The sequence below is a fragment of the Triticum urartu genome, chromosome 3, assembly GCF_003073215.2.
Source record: "Triticum urartu cultivar G1812 chromosome 3, Tu2.1, whole genome shotgun sequence".
Taxonomy (NCBI): Eukaryota; Viridiplantae; Streptophyta; class Magnoliopsida; order Poales; family Poaceae; genus Triticum; species Triticum urartu.
Window position 1 is genome coordinate 26,338,862 of NC_053024.1, and position 26,888 is coordinate 26,365,749.

Below are 26,888 nucleotides of genomic sequence, written 5' to 3' on the forward strand. Positions count from 1 at the left end.
TTCACTGCCACTCCACACAGTGAAGGCAAATGGTGTGCACATAGCATTTACCCCTCCATGGACCAGATTGAGCACCACGGTCCAGGCCCCCTCGGCCATTTTATTATTTCAAAACAACACAAATGGATGGATTTCAAACGGTCCAGGCCGAGTGAGGCCGCTAATTAATTAACCCCAACCCCCAAACCAAATTCAAATCCACAAAGCCTCCTCCTTGACTCTCACCTGAAAGCAAAGCAGAGACCTTTCCCTTGGCTCTGCCGTTCGCTTCACTCCCACTGCTGCTTCTCCTCTCCTCCCCTCTCCTCTCGCTCGCCCACGCTCACGGGCGCGCCCACGCAGGCAATCCCCAGCCCGCCCCCCACCGAGGAGGGGATACCCACGCGGGCAGGGCGCGCTCGCGCTAGATCTGGCCGGGGCAATGCGGCGGGCGGCGGGGTGACGCGCGGGGGCGGATCGGGAGCGATGCACCGGGTGGCCATGGCGGAGGGCGGCGGCGCCGGCGGGGGGAGGACGCTGGGGGCCGTCATCCGGGAGAAGGACGAGGAGCTGGCGCTCTTCCTCGAGATGCGCCGCCGCGACAAGGAGCGGGCCGGCGCCGCCGCCGACATGCTGCTCGCCGCCGACGGCGAGGACGCGGACGCGGACGGGCTGCTGCTGCTCGACCCCTCCCCGCCGCCGCCTCCGCCGCAGCCACCAGCCGGTAAGGACGACGAGCCCCGACGCACGCTCCCTGTCCGGACCCGTCCGTCCCCCTATCGGGGATTTTGCTGCCGTTTTCTTTCCCCTTTGGCGAAAACCCTAGCTTATCCATTTTGGTCTGGGTTTATGGGCGCAGAGCCCAGGGCGGCGCCGGCGCCGGCGTACAGGATGGCCGGCGGGTTCAGGCGGGCTCCCGGCGGGGCCGACGACTTCCTCCACTCCGACGCCGGGGACAAGAGCGACTACGACTGGTAGGTGCCCCCATTGCCTGCCTTTCACTGACAAATTTGTGGTTTTTCCGCTACGGGCAACATAATCATTGGTGGGACAAGGTTGCGGCCTAATCTGGACTTCACCGTTGTGAATTCAATTTACATTTAGCCGGATTGAAGCTGCCGATTGGTTGGTGTTGGTACCCCAAAGTCTGAGCCTCCACTCTTTTGGCAATGTAGGTGGGGGTAGGGGTAGGGGGTTTCCGAGCATTGCTAATTGAGGGGTTCTGTTCCAGATGGTCTTACCGGAGGCCCCATCCTTCAATTCGGAGCTGCATTAATACTACCGTGTACTGCAAATTAATTTGTACTTACATTAATGTACTATGCTGTGTATTGCAAGATTTTGGGTTGCAAGGAAAAATGTGCTTTCAGCTGCTGCTACGGTCCACAATACCAAACCTGAATGCCAAACCATAAAGTTTGGCTTTTGCCCCATGCTGTTAGTTTTATTTATGTGCAGTGATCTACGTGTATATAAGATTTTGGCTTGCATAGCAAAATGTGCTTTCAGCTGCCGCTGCTACGCTCCACACTACCAAACCTGAATGCTAAACCATAAAGTCTGGCTTTCTCCTGGATGGATTCGGTGCCGTTAGTTAGAGTTTAGCTGTTATTGTTGGAAAGGTTGGGTCTTCTTAGCTGGTTGTTGGACGAACAGTTGGCTCCCTTGTTTCCCTTAGCTGCTGCTTCTTTCTTTGATTGCTTGCCTTGTTAATGTGTTGTAATCAGGTTGCGCTCTTTTCTTTTAGCTATTGCGCTTTAGGACGTGCAATCCGGATGGGCTGGGTCTTAGGTGATTGCGAGATCTTCTGGAAAGCTCTTTTTGTTTGTGGAGTTGTCAATTTGTTGAGCTTTAGTTGGCCCCAGCTTCTTCTCTTTGCTTTTTTGGTTGGTTAGCTAGTGAGTCCATCATGTCGTGAGCTTTCTGTGATTTCATTATTTTTTTGTATGCAGCTGAAATAGTTTGGTGCCGGACACATAAATTTCAACATTCAATACCTTAGCCCCAGCAAGCTACCTAGCTTAGCGCTAGTTGATTTGAAGTGTACTTGATTGTCATGTTTGGACTTATCTGCTAAGGTTTTTGTCCTTAATGCCTGTCCAATCATTAATTTGCCAGCGGGTGTGTGAGTGTTAGATCTCTAGGCGGCCATTTAACATTTGAAGCATATTCTTTTTGTTTAGAGGGCTATTGGATTGTTTGGTGGTGATTGGTTGTTGGTAGGTGGCAGGTGAACTATGGAACAAGTTCACATGATACTTGTCTTGATTGGTTGCTTGACTTTGTAGGGATGCAATTACTTAGTGATAGTGACATGTTTTAGCATGAGTCGTGAAATGGACTTGAGTGGGCATTTTATAATTCAGCTACTCATTGCCCATCTCTTTCATTCAAAGTGCTCAATATCAGACACTGTGCAAGATAAATGGGTCCTTTTGGTGCATGTTACACATTTGATCCTTTTGTTGCTCGCGGTTTTGAAGTTTTTTAAGTTCATTCTGCTACACCGTACATTTTATTTAGAGAGCACAGCTGGGCTGCAGTTCAGAGTATTTTACTGACCTTCCTGACCAATGAACTTGTTCACTTTCAGGCTTCTCACTCCACCTGGAACTCCACTCTTCCCATCTCATGAAGCTGCGCCAAAAAGGTCTCCGGTGAGCCAAACAGGATCACCAAAGACTCGCCAGAACTCCTTGAAATCAAGGGTGAGCCATTGGAACATGACCATTACTTGGTTTATACAAGATTACCTATTGTGGTGAATACTTCTCGTCAACCCACATAATTCACAAACCTGCTATGCGGTGGATATAAAGTGATATGATCTAGCTGAATCTGTACACCACTTTATAATATCGTACACCACTTTATAGTATACGGATATTATTTTGGATCTGCAAGCAAACAGGCTCTCCATGGATTTATCTCCAAGATAATATTTCCTCGTCTCATAACTTCGTAGTGGATTTTTTTATCTCAGAGATAGCACTTCTGAGTTTTGGTTAGTGGATTTTTTTTTATCTCAGAGATAGCATTTTATTATTTGACTGAACAGTTTTACTTGTCTATATTTTTACGGAGTTGGTAATTAATTGTTTCCATTTTTAAGAAGTCTTCTAGAATCTAGTTTTTGGGGGTAAACTACCCTTTTAAGTATGATGAGTACTCTTCAATAATTTCTTTTTAAAATCAAGGGTGAGCCATTGGAACATGAGCATTACCTGGTTTCTACATGATTACCTATTGTGGTGAACTTCTCAGCAATCCACATAACTCCACAAACTTCCACTCATGCTGGATGCGAAGTATGATCTAATTGAATCTGTACACCACTTTTACGGTAGTATACTTCCTTGTGTCTTCCGAATTATTTTGGATTTTCAAGCAGACAAGCTCTCCATATACTTATTATCTATTGTCTCAAGCTTCATGGATTTATCTCAGAGATATTAGTACCTTTGATCCATCTGTGATGTATTGGACTGAAGATTTTACTTGTCTATGTCGGTACAGTGGTTAAGATGTTCTTTAGAATCTAGTTTTGGGGTTCCATTGAGTTCTGTAAATATAATTTGTACTCATAAGTTTCTTTCTGTGTGCTCTTGCATGGTATTTTAGTTGGCCAATCATCCAGATCCTCCATCAAGAACCACACATCCATTGAGAACAACATCATCAAACAGCTTAAACTCAGCTGCGACAACTCGTCGGCCGACATCATCTGGAGGGCTTACGTCTAATTCTTCAAGACCTTCAACACCAACTGGACGTGCTGCATCGACCGCCACATCCAAAGGTTCAAGACCTTCATCTCCCAATGCTCGGGCAACTCTGCCTGCCAAGACTGCACCTACTGCCCCAAGATCGTCGACGCCCACTTCCAGGTCAACACTCCCTTCAACAAGGTCAGCACTGCCTTCATCAAGGTCAACAACTCCATCAAGGACATCTGGCCCTGCTACTGCTACCAGGACATCTGGCCCTGCTGCTGCTACCAGGACATCTGGCCCTGCTGCTGCTACCAGGACATCTTGCCCTGCTACTGCTACCAGGACATCAGTTCCTTCAGGCAGAGCATCAGCACCTGCTAGCAGATCATCAACGCCTACTTCAAGATCATCAATGCCTGCTACTAGGTCAACTACACCTTTGTCAAGGCCCTCCTTACCAGCACAAAGCAAGCCTGCATCAAGGTCATCAACCCCAACAAGGCGGTCTTCTGCCCCTCCTACCCACGCCCAGCACAGTAACTTGCCCGGACCAGTTCGATCCTCCTCAATCTCTAGACCAGGACCTACAATGCCCAAAAGTTCTGCATTGCCAGCAACAACAACAGCGCCAGCACCTTCAAGGGGCAGCTCACCTACTGTCAAATCAAGACCATGGAAACCATCTGAAATGCCTGGCTTCTCACTTGATGCACCTCCAAATTTGAGGACGTCGCTACCGGAAAGACCAACCTCTGCTACTCGGGGTAGGCCTGGCGCACCTAGTTCTAGATCTTCCTCTGTGGAGCCTGGGCCAGCTGCTCGACCGAAACGCCAGTCTTGCTCTCCTTCAAGAGGGAGGACATCAAATGGCAGTGTGCCTTCAGGGAGTTCCATGCCGGCAGTGAGAAGATCACATCTTAACGGAGGTGACAGCGTGAACCCAGTTCAGATGGGCAATAAGATGGTTGAGAGGGTAGTGAACATGAGAAGACTAGCTCCTCCAAAACATGATGATCAAAGATCCAGTCTCAATAGTTTGTCTGGAAAATCATTAAATTCTCCAGATAGCTCTGGCTTCGGTCGGTCACTGTCAAAGAAGTCACTGGACATGGCACTTCGGCACATGGTAATTAATTTATTTCTCTCAGTTTAGTGAACACCAAAAACTCCTTTTAGTTAAATTAAATCTGAGGTGTAATTTTTGCACGCAGGACATACGGCGCAGCATTCCAAACAATCTACGGCCTCTTATGACGAGCATTCCAGCATCATCTGTGCATAGTGGCCGGTCTGGATCCACAAGGGGCAGACCGATAAGTGTATCAGACTCCCCTCTTGCAACTAGCAGCAACGCCAGCTCGGAGCCGAGCGTCAACAACAACCTGATGTGCTTTGACAGCATCGACATTGACGATGAGCTGTGCAGCGATAGAGCAGGACATTATGCACGATGATTTGCCTCTTTGCTAGTACAAAGTTCTGTCTCTGATGAATTTTCACGACGACAAAATGTTAAGAGCGCCAGTGTTGAAGATCATCTCTGATGAGCTCTATTCTCATATGTAGGTTCTTTGAGTGTCCAATGCTCATTCATTTATGCCATGTGGGCTGCTCCATGTCCAATGTTAATCCATTTATGTTATCATTGAGAAGGATCCGTCTTTTATATGTTCTTTCTTCGACCAGTTCATTATGCTGGTAGCGAAGCATGCCCCACTGGCTGAACTGTGTTGACTTTTGTTGTATCGCAATGTAAATTCGGTAGCTGTTTATTTGAAGTAGTATATGATTTTGGAGTTGCCAGTTATGGTAGCTCATCTTGCTGAATGTAGAATCCCATAATGTCAGGGCTGCTACATTAATACTACTGAAATGTTGCAAAAACCTGTCATGAACTCATCAGCAGAATTGAACAGATGAACAGTTACAGCCGGAGTAATGAACTGAACTATTTTTTGTTCTACTCTGATACAAGGTGAACTTCACTAGCTACCACAAGAAAAAACTCCTGCTTTTTTATTTTGCTACTGCAAGGAGCACTGGAGCATCAAAGGCTCCAAGCTATTCTTATGATCACAAGGAATTGCAAAGATGGCCAAACATCTCACAGATACAGTTGGAGGAAGAGAAGCCGCGGCGAGTTTCGAAACTCTTCTGTCAAAAGTCGAAATCAGTAACTTGCGAAGGGTCGAAGAGGAATGGGTAGGGCAGGCAGACCAGCAGCCCCAGGAACAAAATGGCGACGCCGAGGCCGATGTAGATGTTCTCGGGCTCCGTTATCTCCTCGGAGAGGGGAGCTATCGGACCCCTCTGCAGGAAGAAGATGAGCACCGCCCAGTAGAACGCCACGTCGCTGAAGAGCGACGAGAGCCCGAGCAATGCAATGGTGACGCTGCCGAGCCGGGATGATACCTGTTGCAAAATACAAGTTTGGGTTCATCAGAGGGTGCATTGCAAGTCAAGGGTGAGAAAAGCAAGCACAGAAGTTCTTCATAGCTTCAGGTAGCCTTCCATCCTGTTTATTCTTTGAGCAGCAGCATCTTTACCTTTCTTCCCCACATGGCGAGCGCTATGCGGCCGCCGTCGAGCTCTCCTGCGGGGATGCTGTTAATGGCGTTGATCAGGAGACCAGCCCAAGCCCACAAAACCAGTGGGTTGATTGATAGCTGTGTTCCTTCTTTTAGAACATCTCCAAGAATAAGCTTTGCTATAGTACCAAGAAAAGACAATATCAAATTAAACACTGTTTGCATAGTTCAAAAGGTTTTTATGCAGTTCAGAACTCAGTACATACAGAACGAGGATGATGCGTAGTTTCAGTATCCTTACCAAGACCACCAAGAAGAAATGATTGATGAAATACGGCGGGATCTACGATGATACCAAGACCGTCACTTGGAGGTAACGTGAAGCCCAGCAGAAGAAGACCAAATCCGAGCGAAAACCCCGCAACCGGTCCAGCAGCTGCTACCTTGAGCAGGTCCCCGCGATTGCGTACAATATTGACTATTCTGGTGATGCCACCAAAAGATCCTATCTACAGAAAACACAAAAATGAGATACTCATAGTCAAGTAGATAAGCCTGGAATGGTGCAAAAATGAATGTTACTGCCAAAGCTATGATCTATCTCCCAATATTCCTATATTTCTAGAAGGCCGCTAAGAACACATTTCAGATCAAACATTGCTTTTGCATTACAAATAGGAAATACAAACAGAAGAAAGTTAAACAAAGTTCTTCTAATTTTGTCTCATAATCTGGGATAGCATGTTATATAATTAAAGGAAACAAGTAAGCAAGGAAATCATCCAAGATTTTTTTCCTTTTTATAGAGAATGGCAATTTTTTAAGCTAGGCACAATTTCTAACAATTAAAAATATACACTCCTTAGGTGAAATTGTAGGCTTGCAACTTACCTGCCAGCTAGGAACAAAATATGGTACTGAAAGCTTGACCCCAGCATCCTTAGCAGCGAGGATGTGTCCAATTTCATGAACCCCTACTATGAGTCCCGTTACCAGGGCACCGGGAAGTCCATCTTTCAATAGCTCAAGGTTATCAAATGTTGATCTGGAGAAGAATATCTCGTTAGAAGAAGTAGCAGGCTATTATTGTCTGGCTTATGATATATGAGGAAATACACAGTTCTGTTTTCCGAAGTAAAGGAATCAGTAGAAATTATTGCATGAATCGAGATGCATAACTAAAGTAATTGGCAAAACAAATTTCACGTGCACTTGGAATGCTAAAGTATGAGGAAGACAGAAGTTTTGCATCATATTGCCAAGTGCCTAGATAACATCATTTGGCCCCAGATGAGACTTCAAAGTTGTTTTAACACAAATGTATAAGCACACACTGCCATTCGAAGATGACATCAAGCTAGAGAAACTGTAAATGAATTACTCCCTCCGATCCATATTACTTGTCGCAGCTTTAGTACAACTTTGTAGTACCTTAAAATTCTTATAGTACAAAGAAATCAACAATTATCAGAACAGAAGACAAAGCAAAATGGTGAATAAATGGAAGAGAAACCTCATACAGCAAGTTGTCCTGAAGGACAGGTACGTTCCGAAGCAACAGAGTGAAGATGGTAACTACTCCGAACGCACCAGCAGCAGCCCACTCTGGGACAGCTGAAAATTTAATTTACCGACAGTTGGATCAGCAAGTTTTAAAACTAAACGCAGACATAGTAATGCAAAATTTTGGGTGCCTGACATAAGAAAGATATTTGACCAATTCCTTTAGCGTCGACTATGAGGAAAGAATTATTACATCCAGTGGCAGGCTCCACTGTCTGCTTAGGTACAACTACTGCAACTGGCTTCTCATCCTCTGGATTGATGAGAAGAAAAACCTTAAATTCATCGCCAAATTTGTTCTGTGGATAACCGGGAGCAGCACACAGATCAGAACATTCACATATTTGTACACACATATATCTGTGAAAGGATCTACTTTTTGAGTATCTTGTTACCTCTAGTCGAGTTGTGATCTTTTCAAAACTTTTGGCTGGCACACCACGCAAGTTCCCTTTAAATAGTATTCCACCCTAATGTACAAAAGTGAAGGCAACAATAACAATCTGTCATTTTGAGCATTTGATGCCTTTTTACATGCTGCCATTTGAAATGAGAATATGAATCATATAGTACATGATCAGTTTAACAGAATATTTGGTTGATTGTGGATGCTACTTTAGAAACACAATTAGTAAACAAAAAATTGCAACTTGCTAGTGAGGTTGATATTTCACTGGAATTACTAATAAAATCTGCTGTATGAACATGAAGATAAACCATGGCATCTGAGACGCTCACCTCGTAAGGCTCGTGGCTGGTCACGAAGAACGTGTCAAAACTGAAAACTTGATCCTTTAGAATGTCTACTGTAGCCTTGGGGATACTCACAGCTTCTTCAAGTTGTTGCTGCATATCATTGAGTTTTAGGAGGTAAACAAGAAGGCTCACTACCTCATCGGGTTTCAGATTTCAGAAACATCGAACAGTCAAAAAATTTAAAAAGAATTCTCTATTAATAACCACCCTACCATAGAGATTATGTGGAACAAGCAGCATATCTCTTTGATTTCTGAAGTTTCACTCAACTTCTGAACATGCAAACCAAGAAAACTGAAACGGAAACAGCGGTTACCTTCATTCCAGGCAAAGGAGAGCCACTAGCAACATTAACATCAACCTCCACCAGCTGCTCCTGTTTTTGAACAGAATATCCGACATGTCATGACTACATCCTCAATGTCTTTTATGGCCTATACTAGATCACTACAAGCGTACCTGCGCAGCGCTGTCAGCGGCTGCAGTAGCATCTCCGTCGATGCTCTGAACCGTGTCGCTAGCGCTTACCGGCTCTGCATTAGGGGATTCATCTTTCGTCTGTTTTTTAACAGAATATCAGACATGCTACAATGATGGCGCTCTCAATGCCTTTCTGGAATAAACTAGATCACTACGAGCATACCTGCGCAGCGCTGTCAGCGGCTGCATTGACATACCGGTCGATGTTCTGAAGTGATTTGACAGCGGCGCTTACCGGCTCTGCATTGGGGGATTCATCTTTCGTCTGTTTTTTAACAGAATATCAGACATGCTACTATGATGGCGTTCCCAATGCCTTTCTGGCATGAACTAGATCCCTACGAGCGTACCTGCGCGGCGCTGTCAGCGGCTGCTTTAGCATACCGGTCGATGTTCTGAAGCGATGTGAGAGCGGAGTTTAGCGGCTCTGCATTCGGGGATTCATCTTTCGTCTGGTGAGGCATGGGAAAGCTAGATAATTATAGTTCAGTTACTTGCATGTCCATCCATCTAGCTAGGATTCTAGGTCTAACAGACATAAAAATTCACACACTGCAAGATGCTCTGGCATCTGGTAAGTAAGGCACAGTGCATTTCAGAGTTGAGACTGAATTTGAGAAACCGTAAAAGCAAGGATGATTACATTATCTGTCTCTGCAGCTGCATCTGCTTGGACAACACTGTCGGCTGGAGGCGATGGAGCATCATCCACAGCCTCGTCGCCATTGCTGGCGGCTGGCCCAGGCTCGTCGGCCGCACGGCATGCCACCCTCCGGCTCCTCGACCTTGGATTAGCGCCATGAAATCGTGCAACGGATGTGATGAGAAATCCAGGAAACGGCATGGAGCTTCACGTCCCTGACAGTCAGAAACCAAGAAACGCCGCTCACCTGCTGCGAGGGCCGGCCGGAAGCGAGAGGGACGAGGAGCTGAGCGTGAGCGCGAGGCGAGCGCCTCTGCTCCTGGTCGGCGCGGAGGTGGACGCGAGGAGCGGGCGGTGGCAGCAGCACCCGTACGGCGACGCGGCCCGCGACGTCGGCGGGCGAGGAGAAGAAGAGCTCATGGCCGTGGAGTCGTGAGCGGGGAGGGGGAGGACGCGCGCGCCTTATCTCTTTCTCTCCTCTTGGAAACGGATGGAGAAGAAAAGTTAGGAGATCTTTTCTGCGGCTGCGATCTGGCATCAGCACGAATCTCAAAGCTACAATCTTCCAGTGATTTTGTACATGCATTTGCATTGCACGTATCACCCGATGATGCATTCAAAAAGGATCTAAGTTCAGTTTTCCATAACAAAATATCTCTCATGATAATTAGAGATCAAATACTAATACGCACGATTGGTTTTAAAAAACCAAATAATTATGCGATTGCCTAGAATCAGACAGACCGCCAACAATTTTGCTGGAAAATAACGTACCTCTCGTTCTTATCCACAAGGGGGTGCTGAGAAGGCGGAAGAAGCCTTCTGTAAGCACACAGTCTCAATGTGGCTTAGTAGCTAAATATGTTAGGGTGAGCAACCACTAGAAAACGGAGTTTTAAAACTGGTTCGTAAGGGCTTTTAGTACCGGTTCGGCACGAACCAGCGCTAAAGTGCCACCACGTGGCGTGAGCTCGCGCCCTCATAATAAAGGATTTTTTTTTGAAAATTTTGAAAAAAAAAATTGATTTTTTTATTTTTAATTTTTCTGAACTATTTGATGATTTAGTCTCTAATCACCTCTCTTAACTGCTCAAGTGTGGAACACTCATTTCAAATCGCCTAACTTCTCGGCCGGTCACCCATCCTCTCACTCCCCCAGCCTGAGCACGCTTAACTTCGGAGTTCTATTCCCCTACATTCCAAGTCTGCACTTGTTGTTTTCCTGACAAATGTAAGCTGTCAATCCTATTAACCCTTAGCAGTTTAGCTTGAGCATTAGGTCACACGTTTCACCGTTTGAGTTTGAAACTATTATTCTAAAAAACAGTAATTATTTAGTAACACTAATATTTCTTGAATAAGTTTGACCACAGTTTTACCATAGTTTGACCAAAATTCAAAAAATTGAAATAATTATTTAGTAACACTAAATTCTTGAATAATTATGTAGTAACATTAATACTTCTTGAATAAGTAGTTTGACCAGATTTAACCAAATTTTTTTAAAAAAAACTGAAATTTGACCATATCTTTTTCCTTTTGGAATCTGAGGATTCTAAAAAATTGCAAACAGGCCGTAGGCGGTCTCCATCAGATGCGGATTTTCGTGCTGAATTTTTTGATATATTATACATTTTTTTCCGACATCGTATACAAAAGTTATAGCCGTTTTACATTTTCCCTACGCTTTTTGCAAAACATGTTCAAATTTAAGTTTTCAAATTTTCCCAACTAGTAGATGTAGTAATATAACTACCTCTTGAAGGATTTTATTTTTTGAAATTTTTATCATTTTTTTTATTTTTTCTAAACTAAAATGGCGATACACAGGGGGGGTAGAGTTCGAAAATTGCCCTATAGTCCCGGTTTGTGTCTCCAACTAGGACTATAGGTCAGACCCCTTTAGTCCCGGTTCGTGGCACAAACCGGTAGCCCTTTAGTACCGGTTTGTGCCACGAACCGGTACTAAAGGTGATCGTGGGGCCCCGGCCTGACGCCAGCCTGCCACCACCCCTTTAGTACCGGTTCATGGCACGAACCGGTACTAAATGTTCAACACGAACCGACATTAATGCATAGTCGTTCGAACCGGGACTAATGTGTCTCACCTTAGGTCATTTTTCTACTGGTGAACCAAACAAACCACCATAAGATTGTTGTGTATAAAACTGTTCTTAAAACAGACCTCACTTGTGAGGACCAGGGGTCTGATGGCAAATGGGGAGGGAGGAGTTGAATGTGAGCATGAAGTGACACGCACATCCTTAATATCACGATAACCGGCGTGAGATGAAGAGCGATGTCCGTGACAATTGTATGACAAGGATGTGTCCCCCAACATCGGTAGAGGAAGAAGTCATGGTGGCGTAATGGCAAAGGCACACACCTTATTTCTCATTTTTAAAGGTCTCCTCAAGGCATCAAAGGGCGGACAAACGTCTCAGGCACAGATTACAGGACCAGAGCTCACCATGCTTTTTGTGTGATCAAGAGGAGGATACGGTGGATCACACTACTACAATGTGCGTTCGCAAGGCAACTTTGGTTCCAGTGTTTCTTAAGGGTTGGGATCAATCTGGCTCTGCTGCCTCCGGTGCAAGAGAGGGTTGTGGAGTGGTGGGCTTCGGCGCGGAAGCAAGTTCCTAAGGCACAACGAAAGGCTTTTTACTCCCTCACCGTGCTCATTTGTTGGTGCCTCTAAAAGCAGTGAAACGAAATGGAAGTACCATAGATTTCATTTTTCCGGAGCTCCACCTTTGGCTAAGGCGGGAGCAAGTGAATTCCAACAATTAGGTGAGTTGCTTATGCGTGTTTGGAGTGATGGAGGTGTGGGGTACCGTGTTGTCGTGCCTAACACACTTGTAGTCTCTTGTACATAACTTCTGTCGTCTATAAAATTAAGATGGGGTTCTTTCAAAAAAAGGTATCCCATGTCTCCTCCCCACGCTAACTTAACTGGAATTGTAAACCTCTTCTTCTTCCCCGCTAACCTACATGGGAAACAAATGAAGTTGCAAATGATAATGCGAGGAACTCGTTTAGCGATAGATCTTCTAGTTATTGGGACTCTACGTTTCCTGATCTTATTTCTCATGCCATTGTAAATGACCTTGCGATTATTTGAGAAATAAAGTTTTGATGTTTCAAAAAAAACTATATGAAATTTGATCTTTGTACCAAAAAATGGAAACTTGTTAAAAAATATACTTTCTTCGATCCATATTACTTGTTTAGATTTGTTTAAGATGTCGAAAAGAATACATTGCAAATGCTAGATGTTTAACCATCTTGATCATCGGTTTTTGATCCATGCCCCCAAAATGCTAAGTTAGGCATCTCAATGTTGCCCCTCAAATCCCCTCGCGTCTAGACCAGCTTGTCCGGACGCATCTAGACATCCCCATATGAGAAGTGCCGATGAGAGCATCTCTAGCCGTTGGCCCCCCAGGAGGCGCCTAAAATCGCCCCTTGGGGGTGAGCCGGCGCAAAAACTCGGCCTGGGCCGAGTTGGTCCCCAGCCGCCGGTCTCAGGGCCGTCCTTAGGCGTGTTCAAAAAAATTTAAATATATAGCAAAGTTCAAAGTTCGACGAAGTTCGGCATATATTACATTTAAAAAGCGGGTTTTATTACATATATAATTAAAAAAAGAACTGGCTAAAAGCGGAGTAGTCGCCGTCGTCGCCGCCGCCGTCGTCGTTGTCCGGCTTCTCCTCCTTGACGCGGCCGTCCTTGGTGGACCCCTGACCGGCGTCGCCTATGCGGGCTGGTGGCGGCGGCGCGGCGGCGTCGTCGCTGTCCTCGATGACGACGATTCCTCCCTCGTCGCGACCCCGGCGGCGCTGCGCGAATTGCCGCAGGGCGGCGCACTGGCGCTCCCTCGCCATCTTCAGGGAGTCCGCACATGCCCATTCTAGGGCCGCGTCGTCGTCGAGCTCGACGTCGGCGCCGTGCTCCGTCTTCACCGCGAGGAGGCCCGGCTCTGTCTTCACCGGCGCCAGGCCCGGCTCCGTCTTGGACTTGACGAAGCGTGGAGGAGCCGATGAGGGGGCACGCCAGCCGTCCTCATTGATGACGATGCCGGCATTGCGAGTGCGCCGCCGAGCGGCGTCTCCGCCGCTCACTCGGCCCTGACGCCGAGCAGCGCCGGACGAGTGTGAGGAAGAGCGGGAGGAGGAGGAAGAAGAGGAGGCGCCGAACCTCCTGGGCAACCATTGCCCGTCGCGTCGGCGGTGAGCCGTGGCCGTGGCGGCCGCCCTCGCCGGGGGGTATGCCAACGACGGGTCGTTGCCGCCCTCGAGGTACGTCAGAACGCTCTCGAGGGTGCGGCCGGGGACACCCCACCATAGGTGGCGCCCCTCGCTGTTCTTCAGTCCGCCCACCACCGGCGCGCCGTTGGTGGACGCCATCCTCTGCTGCTGCTGGCGCTGGAAGTACGTCGTCCATGCCGCTATGTTGTCGGCGGCGTACTCGGGGAGGGCGAGCTGGGCGTCGGTGAGGGAGGCGCGCACGACGTCGACCTCATCGGCGAAGTAGCCCGGTTTCGCCACGGCGTCGGGCAACAGGGAAATGGGCACTCCCCCGTTGCTGAGTCTCCACCCCGTTGGCCCAGCGCGCATGTCCGGCGGCGCCGGGATGTTCGCCTGGAACAAGAGTCAAGACTCCTGTTCGCGGAGCGATCGGCGGCCGAAGCCGTTGGCCGCGGCCTCATCGCTGGGGAATCGCTCGGCCATCGGGAGAGGGAGGAAGGGAGAGGGAGGGCTCGGCGGCGGCGCTCGGGAGAGGCAGAGGGCGGGTTAGGGCTGGTGTGGCTGGTGTAGCCAGAGGCGAGGGAGGCCACCGGCTTATATAGCGGCGCCGCCCCTTGTGTACGCGTACGAGGGAGGGGAGGCGTCGGCGCGCCGCCCCGTGAACGCGCCGCCCGTGAGGAATCACTGGTAAGGCTGACCGGCGGCAGCCTTGCCATTGATTCCTCGCGGGAAGCCGAAGCGTTCAGGGAAGAAGACGCACGGTGTCGCTGACGCGGCGGGCCCGCGGCTCTTTCGCGCCAAAACCGCTCGCCCCGGCGCCCCGAGCGCCCCTCAGCGCGCCGGGTTCGGCCTGGGTCTGCCGGCGCTAAATTTGATCCAGGGCAGCGAAAATCGGGCTCCTGGGGTCGCGACTGGGCCGATTTTTCAGCGTCGGCGAAAAAAAAACGTTTGAGGAGGCCTTTCTAGAGGCGTGGCTGAAGATGCTCTGAGTCCGGACGTTGGGCCGGCTATGAGGGTCGACTTGAGTGGTTTTCGGGCAGCCAGTCGTGACGTCTGGCGGATACAGGGTCCAGATGCTCTCACATCGTTCAAACCAAACAGGACAGAAAAAAACAGGCTCAACCCATCCCGTTTGCGACCTATAGCTCCCGTCCGTGCGCCGTCTCCTCTCCTGTTCCCCTCCTCCGCCGCCGCGCTGCTGCTCAAGACCTGCAAGATCGGCGCCGCCTCCGTGAACGCCGCCCCGCCGAACAAGAAAAAGGGGAAGAAGAGACGCAACCCCGTCGCCGGGCCAGCGGCATGAGGAGCTTCCCGGTGACCGGCGGCCGCAGCGTCTCCCTCGCCCTCTTCTCCGACGTCTCCAACAGCCGGTGCGTCTCCTCCCCCCTCGTCCTCCTTCGCCACTGCTTCCGTGACCTCGTGAGCTGTACTGCTGGACAGAGTTCCTGCTTGTATCACGATTACTGATGATGCTCGATGAACACGCAGGGAGCTCCTCGATCTGATGCAGTCGGGGAAGCTGGAGCCGGAGGCCGCTTTCATCAACGCATCGCTGGTACTGTGCCGCACTTTCCTGTATATGCTAAATCACACCAATTGCTGCGATTGAGGATGCCAATTGGTTAAGTCGATGCGATGTCAGGTGCCGGACGTGTTCCCGGTCCTCGCCGCGGCGCACAAGGCGCTGCTCTCCAAGTCGAGGGAGTCGCTGACCACGAGGACCCTGCACTCGGAGCTCGTCTACAACTGCTCTGGCTCGAAGCATGTGGGTTACTCTAGCTGTTAATTCTTTCTTCTCTTTTCAGAGAATTGTTATTACTCTGGATGTACTCCCTCCGGTCCTTTTTGGTTTGCATATAAAATTTGTCTGAAGTCAAGCCTCGTAAAATTTGACCAACTTTATAGAAAAAAAATACCAACATTCACAATGTGAAATCGATACCAATAGATGCGTCATGACATAAAGTTTCAGACTATATAACTTTAGCATGGTAGATGCTGATATTTTTTCTTACAAATATGGTCAAACTTTGTGAAGTTTGACTTCAGACAATTCTTATATGCAGAGTAAAAAGGACCGTAGGGAGTACTTGATCTCACCTCACATGATGATGGCATTGTTCCAGCGCGGTGTGGTGACAGTTTTCTTGGTTTTGTGTTTCTTAGATAACAGAGTCCCTGAAGCGGTGCGGTATCGCCGATGACACGCAGTATATCCTCGCGGCGCGGTTTGATGCTTCAGATGAAGAGGTATAATGCTCAGGATGCACCCCTTGTTCCGTCATGGTTTTGAACCTGTTGGTTTCTTGCTAATAACCCTGCTTGAATTGACTGTGAATCTCGCTGAACCTGTCAGTTTCTTGCTAATTGCCTGAGCTTGAGTACCACAAATCTGAAGTTTTGAATTTTCTTGCTCTGATGGTTGTAGTGTAAAAACTAAAATCAAAACCCAGCTGAAACTTTCTTGCTTTGGACATCTAGTGTTACTACTCTAATTATGGGCCTTGAATCAAGGGCTTCTTGTAATGACCCAAGATTTCAGAACTCTAAGCGTTTTATGTGTGTCACACTCTGGTTCCTATTACCAATTATTGGGATATCTGGAAAATCATTATACGAAAGCAAAAGTAGACTTGATATCATTGATTCCATATCTGGCTAAAAAATACAGGGCCATCGATGAGGTACTACAAAATATGAAGTTCAAAAGGAACAGTTTGAAATGCAAGTGTCTTCTCATAGATGTTTGATATCATAATATACCAAAATCACCTATCCTAGTAATGCGCATAGCAGTGTAGAAGAACTGCACAACATGCCTGCAAACATTTTTTGAAGAACTGATGGGGCTCATCTCCCTCTCCTGCTCAATGCAGACCACTCTGAATCTGTCAGAAGCACTATGAGATGCATTGAACAAGTAGTGTTACTGTATGCGGTGCTCTCAGTTTCATGCCATCTATATTCCTTATGCATTTGTGTGAGCCATTATCATTCCAAATGGAGGAGTTCGAGCAAGCATTGAGTGTGAAATGGTTACATCACAGATGAAAGCACTGGAAAAGCTCATCAGCGGAACCGAGATTGATCTGTCAGAATTGGAGACAAGAGCAGACCAACCAAAGATTCTGAAGGTTTTTCAGCTGAACTTGACACTAGCTATATGATTCTGAGTATCATAATTATTTTATTTTTCCTTTGTTTGACTGGATTTTCCTTGTTCCCTACTGGCAGCAATACAAAATAACTCCACAGGAACTGTCAATATCTACACTGCCAGAGGCAATCGTGTGCAGGATTGCTGCCCGAGACGCCCTCTGAGGTCTTAAAACGATGGCCAGGACGTTCTCCAGCTGTGCGTGTCGAATTCTTTGGACGAACACCGCATCTGTTGCACCTCCTGCCCATGGTCAAGCTTGTGGCGGCAGGGTGTTTCAAGCCTGAACTTAGGAATTGCATTATGGTAACATTTAGTCCTGGATGCTGTAACAACAACTGGATATATGTATGGTCACAGGCTCACAGCTTGAGTGTTTCTAGGATCACTTCATTAAGAGTTAATGCAAGCAACCTTCCGTGATATTGCGATGTTGACTCGGATCTGTTGTTTTTCGGTGACATTGCGGAACATGAGTAAAATCAGCGAAATACGTGTGGCCTGGGTCCGTTGGTTTTATTTATGGCTTTATCATGAACATAAAGATGTGGTACTACTGGGATGTTGTTGCCTCGTTCACGTGTGTGTGTGTTCTGTCCAATGATGATGTTCCTGCAAGTTTGCCAGCATATCCTCAACTGTTTCCTGCAAAATTTGCATGGATATCCTGCATCCTGAAGATCTGGTCACTGGCTTGGCTATGTCAGTATCACTTGGCTGTTGCTAATTCTTCAGCTAGGCAACAAGATCTGATCTCTGCAGCTGAATTCTTCCCACTAGCAGCTCACCACACTTTCAGGCTTCTTTGTAGGCCATGGTAGCAGTTATTTTCAGTTGGTTTATAGGAGTATTTTATTTTAGTGGATGCTCCATGCTAATCAAAAAACCTCCCTGGAATATACCCAGCACAACAATCATTGACCACATGAATTGGCAAAAATGACTCAGATCTGAGCTCTCAGCCAAACCAATCGAAGAAAATAAAAATGCTTCATTGTACTAGCCTTGCAAGAGGGCTCACCTGGCCAGCTAATAAATCCAGTTTTACATACAAGAATTGGAGTAGTCCTGGTGAACAGGAAGTTTTAGCTCTAGTAGTAGCACGAATGTGGATTATTCAGTTATTTTTAAAAATCTGGGGCGACGTCAAAAGAGCTAAACTATAATTCATTGTTCTTGAACCCTTTTTTTTCTGTTCTTATGCAAGCACCATTATTTTCTTGGGTCACTCTCTCTTCGCTCTTATCGACGTCGCTTTGTCACTTATCACTGCACTGAAAGCACACTAGCATAGACCTTTTCCTATGCAAAATAAAAAAACACCGCTTGTATTTAGCTTGGCAGGCAGTGTTAAACACTCCTTTCGTCTGGAAATGCTTGTCGGTGAAACGGATAAAAATAGATGTATCTAGAACTAAAATACGTCTAGACACATCCGTTTCACCGATAAGTATTTCCGGACGGAGGGAGTAGAACCCAGCTGCACACTTTCACATCACCGGAGATCGGATTATGCGTGAAAGATTTGGGTTTTAGCTTCCCAGGATCCCCATCCAATCATAATATATCGCAGCGCGGAAGAAGAACAATATTAGAGAAAGAGAGAGGGGAGATGTTGGAGGCGATTAAAAGCATATGCTTCCCAAAGTTCCCTCCGATATCCCCTTCTTCCCCGACGGAATATCCCCCTCGAATTCTCCCACTCCTCTTCTCTCTCTCTTATATACTCAGCACGCCGTCTTTCTTGCTCCCACACGCAGCAACCATTCCAACACACACGCAAGAAGAACTGCAGCTTGTGCGAACCAGGGCGTGCTTGGTGTGCTGTGAGGGTGGCGGCGGCAATGGCGATCGGCGCGGACGGCCTGGAGGAGGCGCCGCCGCTGCTCCTCGACGCCGACGAGGCCGCCTACCCGCGCCCGCGCCGCGTCGCGCTCTTCGTCGAGCCGTCGCCGTTCGCGTAAGAACTCACCTGCCCGCCCTTTCAAGCTTCCTTTGTGAGGGTTCTTTGTTGGTAATAAAGCTCCGGCCTGGTCTTTGTTGGGCCTTGGGATATTATGTGAATAAGAAAGAAATTTGGTTGAGTTCCCTGTGAATCGATTCAGTTGGTTGAGCACTTGAGTTGCTACGCTTTGTGAATTGCATTTTTTGAAACGGAAACTGTGAATTGCATGCATGGATACTGACGGAGAATTCATTTTCTTTGTAAATGGCCACTTATTGTTTTGGCACAACTGCTGATGATGATTAAGCTGAGTCTCCATGTATGCTCGCACGTTTTAGACTAATTTTGGGTGGGCCTTCCGTGCATGTTTGCAGCTACATCTCCGGGTACAAGAACCGGTTCCAGAACTTCATCAAGCACCTGCGCGAAATGGGCGACGAGGTACGCATTTTTGACTGGCATTGGCTCTAGAACAATCACAGGACAGTGGATGATTAGTACTATGTCTTAATTAAGGACGTTTCTGATGTGTGTTCTGCACTCTGCAGGTCATTGTTGTGACTAACCATGAGGGGGTTCCCCAGGAGTTCCACGGCGCCAAGGTTATTGGTTCATGGAGGTAAATTCTCAGGATTTGTCTTAGCACTTTAAATGCTTGTAGAACCATGAATTGCTCTCAAGGAATACTACATGTTTCCAAGTTTTAGGCATTAGGATATTCTACTATTTGTAATTCAAGCTTATAATCGAATCAAGTACCACTTGGGAAAAGAAAACACTGCAATCATATTACTTTCTGAATAAGTGCTCCATCTGTATGAACTTGATGAATGATATGATGATCAATCCATGGTAGAATGGCAGTGTTGTGATCATATTGATTGAACCACATGATCTGCTGTGCCTTTGGGTGTTCTCACAACCGTTTCCACATCCTTTCCAGCTTTCCATGCCCACTGTATGGAAAGGTTCCTCTGTCACTGGCACTCAGCCCTAGGATCATCTCAGAGGTTGCAAAGTTCAAGCCTGACATCATTCATGCATCCTCACCTGGAATTATGGTAACTTTATTTCTACATTCATTTCACTGATCATTTATCCTCTGGTGGTTGGTTAGTCACTAAGTAACACTCTGCTCCATTTTCAGGTTTTTGGGGCCCTTGCTATTGCTAAGCTGCTCAGCGTCCCCCTAGTGATGTCCTACCACACCCATGTCCCAGTGTAAGTTATTTTCTCTTAACAATGCTCGTATGGCCGTTAATTACTAATACTGCAAGGTCATTTATTTTACTTTCCAATGGGAATATAAAAAGTAAGTAGGGCACATTAAAAAATAATTCAGAATGCCCTGCGATAATGACTCATGTAATTGGATAATTTATAATACCCAGAGTAAAATAAATGCAAGGTCATTTATTTTCCTTTCCAATGGGAATATAAAAAGTAAGTAGAGCACATTCAAAAATACCCAGAGCACATTCAAAAATAATTCAGAATGCCCTGCGATAATGACTCATGTAATTGGATAATTTATAATACCCAGAGTAAATTAGGAATGCGGTCGGTTTAGTTATTGTGTGGAAACATAAATAACTGGGTTGTGCCTACAGCAATATCAAGCAAGTCACGTGTTAAGATTTATGGAATAGTAACATAGAAGTGCATTAAGCAATTCAGATTGCAGCTCTTAAGAAGAGACTTAGGCAAGAAGCACCGAGATAGAAAGCCTTTTTGTCTTCTACTTTAAATTGCTAGTGAACAACTTCAGCAAAGCTGTTTTGATCTGATTGTTTGATCAGTTTGCCATAGCCGCCGAATGATATCTACATTTTCTCTGCAGATACATTCCAAGATATACATTTAGCTGGCTTGTGGAACCGATGTGGCAAATCATCAGTAAGCCATCCACTCCCACCTAATCTGCAATCACTGCAAACACTCAAACTTTTATGTGACCAAACCACTGATCTACCCCTGCTGTTATCCACAGGGTTCCTTCATAGAGCTGCTGATCTAACTTTGGTGCCATCTGCTGCTATCAGCAAGGATTTTGAAACTGCCCATGTCATTTCTGGTTGGTTGGTTAATAGTTTTATCTCTTACATTGTAGTTGCATATTACATGTCCTAATGTTCTTAACTTTTCTGATGTTAATGATTTGGTTTACATCCTTGTTCAGCTAACAGGATACGCCTTTGGAACAAAGGCGTCGATTCTGCCAGCTTCCATCCCAGGTTCCGCAGCCATGAGATGCGAGTCAGGCTAAGGTGAAATTCCACTTCATTTCTTCTGAAATGTTATGTACAAGATAGATTAAGTTGTTGACACTTGTGTTGTCTGATGCATTGTTTTCAGTGATGGTGAGCCCGAAAAACCGTTGATAATTCACGTCGGACGCTTTGGGCGCGAGAAGAATCTGGATTTCCTGAAAATGTGAGCAACATTCATACATTGCAATTCATGATTCATTATTATGTTTACTTTTCTTTTAACAAGCGTGAAGCTTCTACCCAAAATGAGATGAGTATCATTTCCCTCTGTTGTGCCTTGCACTATGAGCAGCTTCTCACTGATCTTGCTTCGTGGTTGAGCAGGGTAATGGATCGGTTGCCTGGAGTAAGAATTGCATTCATCGGAGATGGACCATATAGGACAGAGCTAGAGAAGATGTTTGAGGGGATGCCGGCGGTGTTCACCGGGATGATGCAAGGGGAGGAGCTCTCGCAGGCATACGCGAGCGGCGACGTCTTCGTGATGCCCTCGGAGTCGGAGACGCTCGGCCAAGTAGTCCTGGAGTCCATGTCGTCCGGGGTGCCCGTGGTGGCGGTCCGCGCCGGCGGGATCCCCGACATAATCCCGGAGGACGTGGAGGGGAGGACCAGCTTCCTCTTCGCCCCGGGGGACCTCGACGACTGCGTCGGCAAGATCAGGCTGCTGCTGACGGACGACGAGTTCAGGGGCGAAATGGGGAGGACCGCCAGGGCGGAGATGGAGAAGTGTGACTGGAGGGCCGCCTCCAAGACGATCCGCAACGAGTTCTACAGCTCGGCAATCGACTACTGGCGGAAGAAGCAGGCGGAGATGGTCCAGCCGCTGCAATGGCTGGCACAAATGTTCATGCCGGCGTCGAACCGGGTCATCGGCGGCGGCATCAAGCAGTAGTGGTGCATCTTAGCCATGATCTAAGCAGGTGGGGGGCTGGAAGATGGATGGACAACTCCATGCACTCCTTGTAAATTCTTGGTCTACAATAGTTCAGTGTCTATAGGTGAGAAGATAGTTTCTACTCTTTTCTTTGTGGAATTGGGATACTGTGATTGGTTGTAATGTAATAGTGGAAATGTGACGAACTTTCTGGTGGTGCGCATGATCCATCAGTGCATCTTGTGAAAGCAAACACAATCCATATCAGCCATGAAATGCCCACATATGTACTCCCTGCATTCATGCATATAGACTGCATGTAGTCCGTATTGAAATATCCAAAACATCTTATAAGTATTTGTTAACAGAGGGAGCAAGTTGTAAGCTTTGTTGCATGGGGAAAGGAGCGGAAAATGAGAAAACAGCAGCATACATGTGAGTACAAGCAGAAATACTTGTGAACTGGCACTGTCGTCGCTATGGAAGCCTTTTTACAACTCATGATGTTTGCGGCATCATAAGATTTCTGCATACCACCTGTAGAAACCCATATGGTTAACATAACGCAAGCTAGTTGCAAATTTGTTGCTTTCGTCTCCATCTCAGATGCCTTCGGTCCAGTCATATAACCAGGTAAATAATACTCCCAAATGCGCTTTAGGAGCACCGTGTACGGAGGAGAATGTCGAAACTCCCATAACATGGGAATAAGACTTGGCAAAGTGGAAGGGTTCAGAGACACCCGTCCGGAAAGAAGAAACACAGAGGAATACGAAGACAAGGGGCCACAAACAAGAGCAGCAGAAAATTTCTGAAACCACCAAAGTAACACAAAGGTTCAACAAGAGGCAATAACCAGTGCAGCCCGATAATCAGGCGAGCAAGCAAGGCAGCTACAAGCTTCCCTATCACAACACAAATTGGAGCCTCCAATTACCAGCAACCACGATGACATTACAATCTACACTGAACAAGCGAGAAAGACAAGTTTCTGAACACATAGACAGTGTTTACTGTCCATCTCCAGATTCACCCTTGGGAGCATCCTTCATTTCTTCAGCGGCGTCCTCCTGCAGCCAAGCAAAGCGGAATGTACATATTTAGGATTGATTCGGTGAGAAGATAGGAAGCAAGTGAGGGTATGCTCGGGAGGAATGAAGTACCGAGATGTCAGAAGTCCACAGCGTCAGGTTATCACGCAGAAGCTGCATGATCAAAGTGCTGTCCTTGTAAGACTCCTCGCTCAGAGAGTCCAGTTCCGAGATGGCCTCATCAAAAGCCTGACATGAGCAATGCAGAGTAAGGCTACAGTATATACTCTGCTATCTTAGAAAACATAAATAATTCTGCTTAATAGCTTTGAAAAGCCTACTACAACCATAATTTTTGTTGATCATCCTATGACCAGGGACATTATGTGGAACAGTCATTATTTCTTTATCGATCTTTCAGGTCCAACAACAACCCTTCTTTGCCTAACCAACTGTAGCTCATAACACTGATTCCTTGTTAACAGTTGTTACTCAAATAAAAAAGGGCAGCCCGGTGCACGTACTTGTTATTCAATTATTAGTCGCGATTATCAAGCCCGAATATTAGATAAAACTGTATTGACTTTGAATCATCTCAGATCCACATGGTTCTATTCAGTTCAGATGTACTGATAAATCATAATAGACCAGCATAACTGGTTATTGTAGAAAACAAACCTGCTTGGCCAGGTCGCAAGCACGGTCAGGGGAGTTGAGGATCTCATAGTAGAACACTGAGAAGTTGAGTGCCAGCCCAAGCCTAATAGGATGAGTCGGGGGCAGCTCTGCAAGTGCAATCTCCTGAAAGATTCAACATGAACTCAACTGAGCAAGAAATTCACCACCAAATAATTAAACAGGACAAATCACGCATGAAACAGATTTCTTGCCAACGAATCAATGTTAGGACCGTGAAATCCAGGTCAAGCAAACTACCTGAGCAGCTTTGTATGCGACCATGGTGTTCTCAGCAGCATCCTTCCTCTCAGTTCCACTCTTGAACTCCGCAAGGTACCTATTACAAAAATATTCAACCAAATCAATCTAATGTGCAATGAAGCAAACATGCAGGAACTATATGCTGGACATTACTGTAATACCTGTAGTAATCACCCTTCATCTTCAGGTAGAAGACCTTGGACTCTGGAGCAGTAGATGAGGGGACAAGGTGGGAATCAAGAAGCTTGAGGATACCATCACAGATCTTGGTGAGCTCAACCTCAATCTTTCCACGGTAGTCCTTGATGAGTGTGACACGGTCCTCATTGCCACGGCTCTCTTCCTTCTGCTCAATGGAGGAAATGATGCGCCACGAGGCACGGCGGGCACCAATAACATTCTTGTAAGCAACTGATAGAAGGTTGCGCTCCTCGACTGTGAGCTCCTCGGAGTCAACTGTCTTGGCCACCTTCTCCATGAACTCAACCATCTCCTCGTACCTCTCAGCCTGCTCTGCAAGCTTGGCCATGTACACATTCTCCTCGCGGGAAAGCTCAGCAGGCTGCGCCATCTTCAGTGTCTGTGGCTTCTAACAGTCACCAAAGGTCAATCTGGAGTATCGAGAAATTTCAGTTAGCTAAATGTCAGATACCATTTCGTTATTACAACAACCACATGCAAGCTTAAATCTAGCCATTGTTACTGAAGTAAACTAGCTTGACCCTTCAATCACATAATTTCACATTGCTCAAATCTTTAAAGCGAGAATTTTACACAATAATTCAAACCAACTTAAGCAACATACTATATACTGTGAGATCGACATCAAGCAACCACAATCCAGAGCACACAGATTTGGGGCCATTTCTCCCCAAAGCGATTCCATGTGCTATATGGTATGGCACCCCATCTGTCCCGTGACGCTTCAACTAAACTACCAACCAATCTGTACCCATACACCTATCCACATTTCCAGGTGACCTTATGACATATCAGTACTCATACACCTATCCATATTAGAACAGCATAATCAACCACCTTGCAGTTCCACTGTCTCTGTCATAACTCCTTGTGCTCTCTCTTGTCCAGACTAGCTGTTAGGCAAAGCCAGTTGGATCACCCGCACCGCCCACCTCCACCCTTATCGCTGCCATCACCCTCATCTTTCTTCTTAGGAGGGGGGTGATTAGGCATGCTCTGAAAGAACCCGATCGAGAACAGCGACAGCGACAGCTGGACCTGGTCCCGGCCCAGCCTGGCAGGAGGCTGCTGCCGCCTTCCCCTTTCCTGAGCAGGCGCAGCAGGAACACCGGCACGGCGCCGCTGGATGGGCCGGATGGAGACGGCGTGCAGGCGGCGGAAGCCGCCGAGCGAGAGCACGACGGCGCGGAGCTGCTGCTCGGAGAAGCCGAGGTCAGCCCACTCCCTCACGCAGGCCGCCTCCCAGAGCCGCTCGTCCTGCGCGAGGGCCCGCCAGCCCCGGCTGACGCACGCCGCGCTGGCCAGCGTCCGCGCCTCCGCCCGCCGCAGCACCTCGAACATCAGGTCCTCCCCCAGATACGGCACATCACCCCCATCCGGTGCAGGCGGCTGCTGCGGCGGAGGCTGTGAGGAGGAGGAGGAGGAGGAGGTGGACGCCTCGTCGGCCTGGCTCGAGCTCCCGGTCCGCTGCTGCTTCTTGGCCGGCTCGCTCGATCCGCCGCCGCCACCACCACCCGAACCAGGAGGAGGCGCCCAGGGATCGCGGCCGCCCGAGGAACCGGAAGGGCACTTCATGACGAGGCGGAGGGATCGATCTACTTGGGCCCGGATCCGCCTGCCCGCCTGCGGTAGCGAGCGAGCGAGGGAGGGAGGGGTCGAACACCTGCGGCGACGACGGGGCGGATCTAGATCTAGAGCGGCGGGCGAGGTCCCCTAGCGGGAGGGATTTGGCTGGGAGGATCGCTGGGGGAAGGGAAGGGGAGGGGAGGGGAGGGGAGGCTCGTCCGTACCTCGAGACGAACGGCTGCCGGAGCTGCGGCGTCGGCGGTGGCGCCGCTGGGGAGGGGAGATCGGCCGCCTTGGTGGCTGGTAGGTGGGTGGGTGGTCAGGAGGAGGGAGAGGAAAATAATGGTGTGTGTGTGGAGGAAAGCGGCCGCCGCTGCCGCTGATAATGATGGTCTCGCCCTCCGCCAGCCTGGCCGGCTGGGCTGGGTTGGGCTGTCCGCCGAGCTGGGCCGCGCGAGGGGATGCGGCCCGCGTGCCCACGGGAGGAGCGAGGCTGGTCGGGAGCAGCGATTGCTGGGAGGAACGGACTCGCTGGCGTTTTAGTCCCACATCGGCCAGCGGAGGAGAGACGCACCGGTTTATAAGCCCGGCCGCGGCAACGGACCCGTCCCTTCGGGGACATCCGATAAAATTGGAACGATACAGAGAAGATTAGCATGGCCCCTGCGCAAGGATGACACGCACAAATCGAGAAATGGTCCAAATTTTTTTGACATTTCGCGCGCCGGTCCCTCAGTTCCTTACACATAAGTCCCCCGGTGCCTTTCATTCCTGCCCCCGTTTATTTTTGGAGCTTACAAATAGATCCTTCCTTTGGGCGATGATCTCTCTGCCTTCTGCGTGCACTGTGGCCGGCTAGTCTTAATTTGTTACACGTAGGTCCCTGCTCTGTTGTCATTCTTCATTGTACAAGGCTTCACTTCTGGACTGGACCTCCACTTCTCTTTTCATCATCAGATAGATAGAATAGTAGGTGCGCTCTGTCCAGTCATTTC

General features: G+C 47.8%; 6 protein-coding genes and 1 non-coding gene across 11 annotated transcripts; 4 read left to right on the forward strand and 3 right to left on the reverse strand.

Annotated features, from left to right (window-relative positions):
- Window positions 1-204: 204 nt before the first annotated feature.
- On the forward strand, window positions 205-5,470 carry LOC125542500 (flocculation protein FLO11). The gene is made up of 5 exons (XM_048705553.1): window positions 205-703; window positions 839-953; window positions 2,573-2,687; window positions 3,601-4,818; window positions 4,904-5,470. Exons 1-5 carry the CDS (start codon window positions 466-468, stop codon window positions 5,144-5,146), a joined length of 1,929 nt encoding a protein of 642 aa, XP_048561510.1. The 5' UTR covers window positions 205-465; the 3' UTR covers window positions 5,147-5,470.
- A 95-nt stretch (window positions 5,471-5,565) lies between these two features.
- Window positions 5,566-10,154, reverse strand: LOC125542501 (probable zinc metalloprotease EGY2, chloroplastic). Of its 5 annotated transcripts, none has more exons than XM_048705555.1 (14): window positions 9,910-10,154; window positions 9,663-9,804; window positions 9,370-9,471; window positions 9,183-9,284; window positions 8,999-9,097; window positions 8,856-8,915; window positions 8,522-8,629; window positions 8,179-8,253; window positions 7,977-8,082; window positions 7,741-7,834; window positions 7,112-7,265; window positions 6,522-6,729; window positions 6,239-6,399; window positions 5,566-6,104 (listed from the first exon to the last, which is right to left on the reverse strand). In XM_048705555.1, the coding sequence occupies exons 1-14, from the start codon at window positions 10,080-10,082 to the stop codon at window positions 5,850-5,852; spliced, it is 1,839 nt and encodes a 612-aa protein (XP_048561512.1). In that variant the 5' UTR covers window positions 10,083-10,154; the 3' UTR covers window positions 5,566-5,849. The 5 variants fall into 5 exon arrangements, with proteins under 5 accessions (XP_048561512.1, XP_048561511.1, XP_048561515.1 ...); XM_048705554.1 differs by having other exon boundaries at window positions 7,920-8,082; XM_048705558.1 differs by having other exon boundaries at window positions 7,920-8,082; window positions 9,370-9,490; window positions 9,910-10,153.
- A 4,853-nt stretch (window positions 10,155-15,007) lies between these two features.
- LOC125542502 (EKC/KEOPS complex subunit TPRKB) lies at window positions 15,008-17,490 on the forward strand. Its single transcript, XM_048705559.1, has 6 exons — window positions 15,008-15,280; window positions 15,399-15,465; window positions 15,553-15,675; window positions 16,077-16,160; window positions 16,958-17,044; window positions 17,145-17,490. Exons 1-6 carry the CDS (start codon window positions 15,210-15,212, stop codon window positions 17,229-17,231), a joined length of 519 nt encoding a protein of 172 aa, XP_048561516.1. The 5' UTR covers window positions 15,008-15,209; the 3' UTR covers window positions 17,232-17,490.
- Window positions 17,491-18,668: 1,178 nt separating this feature from the next.
- LOC125542504 (sulfoquinovosyl transferase SQD2-like) lies at window positions 18,669-22,432 on the forward strand. The gene is made up of 10 exons (XM_048705560.1): window positions 18,669-19,027; window positions 19,387-19,453; window positions 19,561-19,631; window positions 19,956-20,073; window positions 20,160-20,233; window positions 20,853-20,908; window positions 21,003-21,086; window positions 21,192-21,279; window positions 21,368-21,445; window positions 21,607-22,432. Exons 1-10 carry the CDS (start codon window positions 18,912-18,914, stop codon window positions 22,172-22,174), a joined length of 1,320 nt encoding a protein of 439 aa, XP_048561517.1. The 5' UTR covers window positions 18,669-18,911; the 3' UTR covers window positions 22,175-22,432.
- A 518-nt stretch (window positions 22,433-22,950) lies between these two features.
- On the reverse strand, window positions 22,951-24,697 carry LOC125542505 (14-3-3-like protein B). The gene is made up of 5 exons (XM_048705561.1): window positions 24,288-24,697; window positions 24,124-24,202; window positions 23,866-23,988; window positions 23,320-23,436; window positions 22,951-23,226 (listed from the first exon to the last, which is right to left on the reverse strand). The coding sequence occupies exons 1-5, from the start codon at window positions 24,695-24,697 to the stop codon at window positions 23,167-23,169; spliced, it is 789 nt and encodes a 262-aa protein (XP_048561518.1). The 3' UTR covers window positions 22,951-23,166.
- Window positions 24,698-25,242: 545 nt separating this feature from the next.
- On the reverse strand, window positions 25,243-26,111 carry LOC125542506 (F-box protein GID2-like). Its single transcript, XM_048705562.1, has one exon. It carries the CDS (start codon window positions 25,900-25,902, stop codon window positions 25,243-25,245), a length of 660 nt encoding a protein of 219 aa, XP_048561519.1. The 5' UTR covers window positions 25,903-26,111.
- Window positions 26,112-26,499: 388 nt separating this feature from the next.
- LOC125549806 lies at window positions 26,500-26,602 on the forward strand. Its single transcript, XR_007301518.1, has one exon. It is a non-coding gene; the product is annotated as a U6 spliceosomal RNA (small nuclear RNA).
- Window positions 26,603-26,888: the final 286 nt, after the last annotated feature.